The 11,525-nt window shown below is 42.7% G+C and overlaps 1 protein-coding gene across 2 annotated transcripts; it reads right to left on the minus strand.

Annotated features, from left to right (window-relative positions):
- Positions 1 to 235: 235 nt before the first annotated feature.
- Positions 236 to 6,007, minus strand: LOC123128447 (pentatricopeptide repeat-containing protein At1g73400, mitochondrial). Of its 2 annotated transcripts, XR_006463121.1 has the most exons (3): positions 4,269 to 6,007; positions 2,506 to 2,599; positions 236 to 323 (listed from the first exon to the last, which is right to left on the minus strand). XR_006463121.1 is itself a non-coding variant. In XM_044548448.1 (2 exons), the coding sequence occupies exon 1, from the start codon at positions 5,978 to 5,980 to the stop codon at positions 4,316 to 4,318; it is 1,665 nt and encodes a 554-aa protein (XP_044404383.1). In that variant the 5' UTR covers positions 5,981 to 6,007; the 3' UTR covers positions 2,444 to 2,599; positions 4,269 to 4,315. The 2 variants fall into 2 exon arrangements, 1 of the variants encoding a protein (XP_044404383.1); XM_044548448.1 differs by lacking the exon at positions 236 to 323 and having other exon boundaries at positions 2,444 to 2,599.
- Between the last annotated feature and the right edge of the window lie 5,518 nt (positions 6,008 to 11,525).

The raw sequence follows: 11,525 nt of genomic DNA on the forward strand, positions 1-11,525 counted from the left end.
TCCAGCTCTAGATAAGTTTTGCTCTCATTGTCTTCGCTCGAAGACATAGGATTTTGGTTAAGCATTACTTCAGTCACTCTGACTTTGTTCATTGGGACCCCACTTAACAATACGATGGTTCCTATGACTTAACAAAGAAGAAAAGGAAACAACGAAACAACTAAGTCTTCGCGCTCCATAGTCTTCACGCGATGTCTTCTCTTGTCATAGTCTTCAATGTGAATATCTTCACATACCACCTTTGTCTTCAATGTCTTCATACATTTTTAGGGGTCATCTCCATAGGTAAACCGAATCAATGAGGAACTACTACCTGTGTTATCCTGCAATTCTCACAAACACATTAGTCCCTCAACCAGGTTTGTCGTCAATACTCCAAAACCAATTAGGGTTGGCACTAGATGCACTTACACCTCGTCCCGCCATCACCAAGGGTGGGCAACAATGCAAGGATTGCCCCTGAATCACCCCGAACGAGGCAGCGAAACGAGAAACTATCGGTTCCACAAGAAGCGCAGGGCAAGAATAGGGAAAGGGAGAAATCACAGCGAGAAAAATGCGATCAAATCACGGTCTCATGCGATGCTCAAACCCCTGGGAACTACCGTCGCGAGAGCGTCGCCATGCCCAGGAGAGAGAGAGAGAGAGAGAGAGAACGGTTCCACATCAGGGGAACAACTCCATACCCAGGAGGTCTCTTGTGTTGTGACTAGTCAACATGTCTCTTTTGGACCCCAAGTTTTTACTGCTTTCCGTCGAGATCAGTTTTGGCATCTTGGTAGAATTACAAATATGATGTTCCCTTCAATCCAGATTAATTGATGCTCTCTTAGTATAACTTTTTGAATGGGAGGTATTATGGTTTTTGGCCCACCGGCCAATGGGGGTCCGGACCTATAAGACACACTCTTCTCCTTTTTCAGTGTCGAGACAATAGTTATGTATCACTATAACTTATGTCCAACATGGCAAACATGTGACCGCATATGTTAAAATGATGGTGGGTGAAGATAAATGTGTTGCATGTGTAAGGGTATAAGTATATACAGCAAAAGTTTATACGATAACCACACGGTATGTGTGGTAAGCAACTTCATATTTGAAATTTAGCTATGATGCTTTAGGTCGTTAGAAGATAAAAATATATCCAAAAAAAAGAAGTCTATACGGCAAGATGTGAAGATGTGGTTGTAAACCATTAAAACCGACCAAGAAACTCGCATGTGACATATTTTGCTGAATATAAACAGGCTCAACAGATCCAATCTGTGTTCTGCCTGGCTCAAGTAGCCTTCTGCTAATTTTAACTGAAAAAAGTTTCTTAAAAATGCTACAATTACATGTATTGTGCTTGGGTCCAACAAGGACAGAGAAAAGGTCCCTAAAAAGGTGAATTCCTAAGTAACGGCTGGTACCGTTGATCCAATTTCAGGAAATTAGGGTACTGATCTCAGCTTGTGGTTCCATGTCTCAATAATAGACCAGGGTTTCTTGGATGTTTTGTTTTTCTGTTAGTTGTATGTAAGGACAAAGATATTATTGCATATCAATATATGTTACAGAATGGGCCTATGTTGAAATAACTGGCCTCAATTTAGGCGTGGGGCAACCCCCCGCCCAAGGGTCGGCTCTGATGAGATGGAAACTTGATCTAAAAAAAGATGAGATGGAAACTGAAATCACTTAGGCAGAGGTTTCTTTTTTGTCAGAACCAGCCGTCTTTCTACCTCGGAACTCATGAAAACTTGGCATACCCACCTCGTCGGAGGACGGGCCATGGCATGGCATGGCACCACGAGTTCAGATAATCAAAGCTTGGTATAAGACTTTAAATAAAAGGGCATATCTAGTTAGTAATAATTTCAGCTACACTGAAGTGCTATGTGTGATGCATTTTCTTTGTCAGTCACTTGGTTTATTCTCATATGTGGTAGTTAATCCATGTCCTGATGTTCCTAGTTTAATACCATCTGATCGGCAAATCAGCTAAAGTTAGCAGGACAACTTTTCAGAGGAGGACAGCTTTGAATAGCAGCCAAGCAACCACATTTGTTCAGTATCACCATTGTGTATACAAGTATATCTGCTCATTGGCATTTCTTGTTTTTTGTGCTGTACCAATAATATAGGAAGAAATGCAGATGTTCTGTGGAATATAAGTGCATCTGGCATTCTTGTTTTTAAAACTGGAACCCTCATTTCTATTCTAATAACTGGATGAGTAAGATCCTGCTTGCAATAAGCCTAGTAACATATGCTCCCAGAGAAGCTGGGCTCTTGAGACTCCAGAATATGTGAAATTGATTTTGGTTGCCAAACGGAGACAAGAAAAGTTGTGTCGAATTGCATGCTTAATGACAGGAAATTCAGTCTTGGGCCTTTGTGGTTCATTTGAGAGACAGAGGCAAAAAAAGAAGAAAAGAAAAAGGTTCCACAAGAGAACTAAGGAAAAAAGCTTCATGGGGTGTGCCATATGATGTATAAAGCAAATGAAAACATACTCACATTGCCTGTGTCCTTGGCAAAATACTTCGGTTCATACACTGCTGCTTCCACTGCAAATTGCTCCGACAAAATGTGCAGACTTGTATCAACCACCCTGTAAAAAAGGAAAAATATATGTGTTTTATAATATAGATAACTCGGCTACCATAAATCCAATCAGAAAGTAAAGGCCAAAGAACTGCAAGCTACGTCCATGGTTAGTCTAATAGATGAACTTGTCGTGTCATCACTAGAATGAACATAAATATCTCACAGAAGCACATATACCACCAATAATTACGCTTCGGAACAAAAAACACCAGACACCATTACTGAAACAAGTTACTGCCTTTACTACTTTTTTGAACTAGATCACCACTGCTACGATTCAAGTTCTCATCTCCCTACTGCTTACAGCCAGGATGGCGATGATTGGCTACAGTTAGTTATATCTACTCAAACCTGCTACAACTAGCCATCTTGTCCTGCATTTTCTCTGCCCTCAAGTATGCAAGTTTTCAAGAATTGGTATTTCCTTAACTTTACTCGGTGAGAGTTAGCATATTATCATTAATCAATACAGTATATTCTTGTGATTTCTGCAATGGAAGAAAAGGACATCACTTATTTGCCTGAAGAGACCAAAAATATGTGTGGAACGGGAAAGCTAACAAAGGGCAAATTGGTTTAGGCAGTAGATTGGTTTGGCTGTAGATTGGTTTGGCTGGCTACTTGCATAACACAAACATTAAGTTTTACACTAAGTTCCCATTAAACCAATTCATCTTGGTCAAGTAAAAGGAAAACTCAGAGCTTTACAACAGAAAGCGTTTAAAATAGAAGCAATCAAGTAAGGGATTTTCATATTTCAGTAGGTAAAATAAAAAATAGGTCCAGGTTCCAGATTATTTACATCATAGCTTGTGTAAATTAAAATAGCGAGAAAAACCCAGCTATTAGTATTAGTATATCTTTATTGTCACATAGGTGTCTCTGCATTTCTTTCAGGCAGTGAACTGGTTTTTGGAGTGGGGTAAGGTAGGACTGCAAACCAAGCTATACCAGCAAATGCAGGTATGATATAAGGATAAAACTAAAGTCGATTGAAACACGCTGGTTTGTCGTTTATATAGATCCATCTACAATATACTGTTGCATAGGTTAAACTGAATTTATCTCAGGCAGCAAACTGATTTTTAGAGAAGGGGTGGGCAGCCGACAAGTGCTACTCCCTCCGATCCATATTACTCCCTCCGTCCGGAAATACTTGTCATCAAAATGAATAAAAGGGGATGTATCTAGACATATTTTAGTTCTAGATACATCCCTTTTTATCCATTTTGATGACAAGTATTTCCAGACGGAGGGAGTACTTGCCTTGGATTTGTTTAGATACGACGGATGTATCTAACACACAAGTAATATGGACCGGAGGGAGTAAGATATATGAGGGAAATTCCATTGAAACAATATACAAAAACGCAAGTGTTAGCCACCAAAAACGTGATTGCCTACCACAGTATTGTAGCAACCGTTTTGATTCTAAAGATTAAGTTTCAAATATTACAATACAAATACACATTAGAGTACATTGTGTCTCTGTTAGCTGCCCTTTGGTAAAACGATGTCCATGTGATTAGCATCCATATGTAACTTAGGCCCTCCTTGCTTAGGGAAAAGTAGGCAAAATAAGTACTGATGACCAAAACTGTACAGAATGCAGCACACGTCTAATACGGCTACTAACAGTTGGCACTTGCCAGTAAAACCAGGGAAGTGGTTACCTTACGCTCTTGACTATTCGTGCTAACAATAATATATCTTGCAGAACTCATCTCCGTCTAATACCAATGCTCTTCTTCTTCTGTGTGATCGAAAAACGTCTTGACATTGCAACATTGTAAAATTTTCTCATATGCTCTGAAAGCCGATGTATTGCGCCAAGGTTGCCAACAGCTGACAACTGCAGCATGATAGAATCGAACTTCTTGTACGACAGTTTCATGTCATGGTTTATTACTTCATCTAGAAGAGTGGTAGCGTCTTCTGTTCTTCCACAATCAAACAGCCCATCAATCATTATTTCATAGGTATCAACAGCACGTCGACATCCTCTCTTGTCCATTTCAGTCCGAATATCGAGTGCCCTGTGTGGCTCTCTCATACCAAAAAACATCTCCATCAGCATATTGTAAGTATGAACACTGGGCTCACAGTGTGCTTCTATCATCCTCTCGGCGAGTTTGAGCGCATCATCAGCCTTCTGAAGACTACAAAGCACCTCAAGAAAGCAATTGTAAGTGACAATGTCAGGAGGAAACCCAGCCTTCCCCATCTCCTCCAAAATGCAGTAGGCAGCATCAAGTCTATCCACCAAGCACATGCCTTCAATCAAATCTTTAAAGGTTGATACATCAGGCATGCAGCCACGTTTAATCATATCCGAAATCAGCTCAAAGCACTCATCCATCCGATCAGCTTTGGCTAGCGCAACAATCATAATAGCATATACCTTAGCTGTGGGAGAGGATATCTTCGACCCCTCGGCCCTCATGAACTCAAACAACTCTCTTGCCTCCGAGATCAAACCAGAGCTGCAGAACGAGTCAATAGCAGCAATGTACGTGAAGTTCTCCGGGGTGTGCTTCATCTCAATCATTTCCTCGAGCACCTTCATGGCCTTCTTGGGGTCCCTGGCGCGGCACCACCCAAAGAACAGGATGCTGTAGGTCTCGGCATTTCCCTGCAGCTTCTTCTTCATACGACCAAACACCGTCTCCGCCTCCCTGACCATCCCGCACTTGCAGAAGGCGTCCAGGAGGATGTTGAGCGCGTCGGTCTCCGGCGGCGTGCGCATCCGCACCCGCCGCTTCTTGGCCAGCTTCCTGAGGTTGGTGAGGTGCTTCTCGGTGTAGGCGCGCAGGATGCCTAGCAGGTCCTCGACCGGCACCGACCTCGTGCCGTGGCGCTTCATGTGGTCGAGCACGTCGCAGAGGACGCCGAACTGGCGGGACTTGTACCGCGTGCCGGAGAGGATGTCGATCATGTCGTTGTACGTCCGGTGCTCGTGCTCGTAGTTGTCCTGCTGGGAGGCCCAGGCGAAGAAGCGGAAGGCCAGCTTCTCCTCGTAGCGCAGGCGGTGCATCACGTCGGCCACGAGCGGGGTGGTCAGCTCGGCGCCCAGCGCGTCGAGGGCGGCCTCCGTGCCCTCGTTGGAGCCCTCCTCTGTCTCCGTCACCGCGTCGTAGATCCTATCGGACAGAGACGCGACGTGCTCCTCCTGGAGGTTGGTGGGGAGGAGGACGTGCCCGGAGGAGAACCGTCGCGCCGGGAGGTCCGGGAGATGGCGCCGCGGGGGCGGGGGCGGGGCCTGAGCGCGGCTTAACGGCGGGGAGGATGCGCGCGAGTAGTATGCGGCGGCGGGGGAGGAACAGGGCGCGGCGGCGAGAAGGCGGCGGAGGTGGCGGAGCCGGAGGGGGAGGTTGGGGGATATCATGTGGCTTGGGAACGCGAGGCAACGGGGGGTGGGGGATTCGGAGGCTGAAAACGGACACGGCGGCGCGGAGGGTGCTCCTTTCTATGGTGGGTTCTGAGAAGAGGGAAGGGGATTGTAGGCCTAACACTGTGGCCCAGACAGACTATCTAGGCTAAGCGGGCCGAACGTAATGGAAATGGACTCATTACACACATTTTTCCTTAAATCCTTTATTAAAATGAATTCCCCTAAAATATATTAAAATTAATAAAAAATAATAATCTCTATCTCTACCTATATATATTATATATATATATATACTAATAAAACAAGTATTGCTTCTGGTCGTCCGTCTAAACATTACCCTCGAAGTTGCCATATATTACCCGCTATGCCATCTAAACGGAAAACGATTCGTTTTTTGTTAAGACACCGTCGCTATAAGTGTTTTATAGGTACGATACCCATCATTTAGCACATGTGAGCTGGTGGCGTAGTGGCAGCAGCCTGTTTCTCCCACTTGAAAGACCAGGGTTTCGAACCCTGCGTTCACCATTTTTTCCAACTCCTTTTTCTCACCCACCTCATCCCCCCTGAATGTCTTCATGGGCCGGCCCGCGGGACGCGGCATCTCTATTTTTCTTCATCTTTTTGTCTTTTCTTTTCTTATTTCTGTTTTTTACTCTCTTTTTTGAGTTAATTCAAGATTGAAATTTTTAAAAAAGTTGTAGATTTTGGAAAAAAAATGGTCGAGAAATCATAAAATGTCTACGAATCTTAAAAATGTTTGAAAAATCATAAAATTTTACAAAGATTTTGGAAAATTATAAAAAAAATTACAATTTGGAAAACAATTGTCGGGAAATAAAACCATGTTCTTGATTTTGAAAAAATGATCATGTATACAAAACATATTCGCGATCACGAATCTAAAAAAATATCCATGAAATTTTAGAAAATTCTCAAAAAAAATCAACTTTTCTGCGAATTTTTCACTAATTTTAAAAAACCATTGATTCAAAAAATGTTCAGGAATTTAAAAAATATTCATGTGTTCAATAAATGTTCGTCTAAACAAAACAAATGTTTACGAATTTTAAAAATGCCCAATTATTTAGAAAAAAATGTTTGTCAATTCCAAAAACTTTTTGACGTTTCAAAAGTCTTTTATGTCTACGTTTTGATCAGTTTTTGGAAAGTCTTTATATGTCTAGGCGTTGGGAGTAGTTCGTGGTAGATGAGATTTATTTTAAAAGTTTTAAACATTTTCTTGCACTACACAATGACAAGTGTGTCATGCGGTGGCAAGCTCATTGTCTTGAGATTTACCATGTCGAATGCATTGTGATCATGTGGACATCACGTCCATCATCAGCGAGAGTCGGAAGAAAGGTAAATGGCAAAATGATGAGCCACCGTGTTAAAATAAAGGATGTTGATTGGGTCATACTTATTTGACCAGAGTGTAATTTTTGTATCTACCGTTGCAACGCACGGACATGTTTGCTAGTAAACATTAAAACATGATGTAAGGTTCTGTCGTCCGCTTCTCCTTCATACGTTTCCCCTCCCTCTCGCATTTTGATTTTTCTCTCCATTTTTTAAATCAAATTTCCTTAAAAACCGCCTTGATTGCTTGACATTTTATTACCTTATCAGATAAATTATATTTTTTTAGGATAAATTGTATTTCCTTTGGTAAGTCAATAAGCCCTTAATTACTAAATATAAGTGTTTATCAAATAGAATATATTTTTATACAATCACATTAATATGAGCAGGTAAATTGGGGGCTAACCTATTACTCCCTCCGTTCCGAATTACTTGTCTTAGATTTGTCTAGATACGGAGGTGTCTAACACTAAAAAGAGTCTAAATATATCCGTATCTAGACAAATTCAGGACAAGTAATTCAAAACGGGGGAGTAGATATTTATGCCTCGTTGCAACACAAGTGCAATTGTATAGTTCCTCAAAACAAGTATAGAAACGTTGCATTTTTTATGAGTACTTATCTAGAAGAGAAATGATAGAACCGACGCAAACAACTGAGCTGCATATCAGGCCAAAAATGATTCTTAGTAAATCATGTATCTTCTTTTCTTTTTAATTAATGAGGTGCATACGTGGACTATATTAGCAAAGCAACAAAGAAAAACAACTGACTTAGAGTCCTACGCGCCCGTTTAGTTCTCCTAATTTATATAATTCATGTGTAGGGTCAACCATGTATTATAACGTGCTCACACGCACAAACACACGAGTTGCATCATCTGGCTGTCGTCAAGACATCCCCATTCCTATTCTTGTCCCCATCCTTCTCCGCAGGGGTGTCCATGGGCATGTGCGACCGCACAGGGCCTCCCAGTTATGTGTCCAATGTCTAGTGCATTGTTGTTTTTGGCCCTTTTTTCACACCTAGTCGCTTGCTCCCCAAACTAGATCTGCTCCTAAATCTCCAAAAACGAGCCTTTCCCAAGTCCTGATCTACATAATCTGCCAATCCATCAATCTTTCCCGAGATGAATTGACGGAAGTGTGGCGAAGATGAACTGACTAAAGTGCGGCGCCACCACACAGATACAGTTGGAAATATGCCCTAGAGGCAATAATAAAATGGTTATTATTATATTTTTTTGTTCATGATAATTGTCTGTTGTTCATGTTTTAATTGTATTAACCGGAAACCATAATACATGTGTGAATACATAGATGACAACATGTTCCTAGTGAGCCTCTAGTTGACTAGCTCGTTGATCAATAGATGGTTATGGTTTTCTGACCATGGGCATTGGATGTTGTTGATAACGGGATCACATCATACATCATTAGGAAAATGATGTGATGGACAAGACCCAATCCTAAGCATAGCACAAGATCGTGTAGTTCGTTCGCTAGAGCTTTTCTAATGTCAAGTATCATTTCCTTAGACTATGAGATTGTACAACTCCCGGATACCGTAGGAATGCTTTGGATGTATCAAACGTCACAACGTAACTGGGTGACTATAAAGGTGCACTACAGGTATCTCCAAAAGTGTCTATTGGGTAGGCATGAATCGAGACTGGGATTTATCACTCCGTATGAGGGAGAGGTATCTCTGGGCCCACTCGATAATGCATCATCATAATGAGCTCAGTTTGACTAAAGAGTTAGTCACGGGATCATGCATTACAGAACGAGTAAAGAGACTTCACTAAAAAAATACACTTCCGTGATGATACGTGTTTGTCACAGTAGGTCACTTTTTTTGTCATGCATGTACATCCATGACAAATTTATGACAGAATTAAGATAGTCATACATGTGTTGTTGTAGAAGTGTTCCATGACATTACCAAAATTATCATCACGGAAGTGTCCACTTCCATGACGATAAATCGCGCGTCACAGAAGTGCTTTCGTCAAGGGTGACCGACACGTGGCATCCACCGTAACGGAACGCCGTTAAGCTATCGGGTCGGGTTTTGGATCCAATAACCCGTTAACAGCCCCGACCAATGAGAATTTTCCACATGTAAAATCATCATTGGCTGAAGGAAACACGTGTCGGCTCACCGTTGGGACAGATGTCATCCGCTCATTGGACCGAAGGCGCCTATGATACGGCGACACATGGCATGGCCCAACAGAGGCCCATTCATGTGAAAAGGCCGGCCCATTTGACTTGGTCAAAAGGTCGCGGGCCGGCCCACGGAAAGCCTATTAACAGTCTGTTCGGATATAGGCCATTTACAGCCCGCTAACCCAGGGCCCGTTACGCCCTTTCCGAATTAGGCCCAGTAGCGTCATCTGGGCCGTCCAATATGATTCAGCCTGTTTTAACTTCCGGCCCATGTGTGGCCCATGACTTCTTTCGGCCCATATGAGGACCTTTGTAACTCTTGGCCCATTAACGGCCTGTGGTGAAACTGGCCCGTAATAAACAGTGTATCACTTTATACCCATTAAGGGTCCGTTATTCCATTGGGCCGTTTCCAGCCCAAGTTATCTTTCGGCCTTCTCAGGGCCCATTGATTCTTGGGCTCATTTGCAGTATTCGGTTACATACGGCCCGTTACTGTCATTTTCTGCTTGTGGGCCAAATTCATCCCATCGTTACAGTCGGCCCGTTTGCGGACCGTTAATACGTTGGGTCGTTTTCATGTAAAAAACCCGTTGGGATGTTTTCATAGAGTTATCAAATACGGCCTATTAACGGCCCGTTATGGTCCACGAATAGTACGGCTCATGATTGGCGAAATGATGATATGCCCCGTAGAAGGCCCATGGATCCTACGGCCCGTATGAGGCCCATGGATAGTACGGCCCGTAGAAGGCCCATGGATCGTACGACCCATAGAAGGCCCATGGACCCTACGGGCCGTAGAAGGCCCATGGACCCTAAGGCCCGTATAGAAGGCCGATGGATCCTACGGCCGGACGAAGGCCCATGGATCATACGACCCGTAGAAGGCCCATGATTATTTTGGCCTACTTACCAAAAATAGGCTATTGTGGCCACTAGAAAAAAACAGAAAAAGAACTGCAGTGACTACAAGCAAACAACTAAACAAGACAATAAGGAAATAAATAAGCAAGCAATTAACGCTAGCCTATTATCGCTATTACACATATTACATCCACTGGGCATCAAAGTTCGCCACCAGTGCAAATATGGGGAACAAAGCAGCACATTACATACACTGGCCGTCAAAATTGGCCACCAGTGCAAATAAACGCGGCAGCAAAACAAGAGCATAACTGAAACAACTTCAGAAGAGCTCAAGAAACGTTATCCTGGGTATCCACCATGCTGACAATAAGCTTAGCAAGCTGATTAGCTTTGTCCTGTTTGGCGCTAAAATCCTCCAACGCTTATTGTTGCATCAGAAAGTATGCATCTGAATGCTCCAGGGACTTCCGCAGTCCTTCCGCTTCTTGTCGCAGCATAGCTGATCGATGTCTTTCAGCTTGTAGTTGAGACTCAAGAAACCGAACTGATTCAGACAGTGAGTTTGAATAGCTTGTGCAAGCGGTAGTGGCCAGTAACTCGAACACTAAACCAAGACAGGACTTTGGGGTTGTCTCGCTGTCTTCAAGATAGTCTTCCTTAGCTGTTTTATCAGCTTTGTTGGAGACCAACAAGGATGTGTCACTATCCTGAACCTTATCTGCATTACTTCCTTTACCATTGCTTAATAAGGCACTCTTCCCCAATATTCTGTCAGCATTCTAAAAGAAGAAACAAGCAGACACATAACAAGTTTAGCATGTACTAGTATATGAAACTCATTTCGGTGAACCAGTTCATTAGTAAGGTGGACAGGATTAAACTACCAAGTCTTCTATTGCCAAGTACTAGTACATAATAAAAGCATCAAACAAACATATATCTATGTCCTATGGTCACTGCATTGTCTTGCCAAATCAAAATAGAGACACGGTTCAAATCATATCAGTTCAAGACCAAGCAGCAGTGAAAGAATACAAAGCGTGGGGAACTACACGGCACAACAAGATTTCAGATGGGTACCATGGGTATACATGTACAACAACACTATTGGATCTATTGTGATGCTAGTAAT

Source organism: Triticum aestivum, chromosome 6A (genome assembly GCF_018294505.1).
Source record: "Triticum aestivum cultivar Chinese Spring chromosome 6A, IWGSC CS RefSeq v2.1, whole genome shotgun sequence".
Classification (NCBI taxonomy): Eukaryota; Viridiplantae; Streptophyta; class Magnoliopsida; order Poales; family Poaceae; genus Triticum; species Triticum aestivum.

Excerpts from the sequence above, each read along its gene's own strand:
- LOC123128447 (XM_044548448.1), bottom strand. The coding sequence starts at position 5,980 with ATGATATCCCCCAACCTCCCCCTCCGGCTCCGCCACCTCCGCCGCCTT.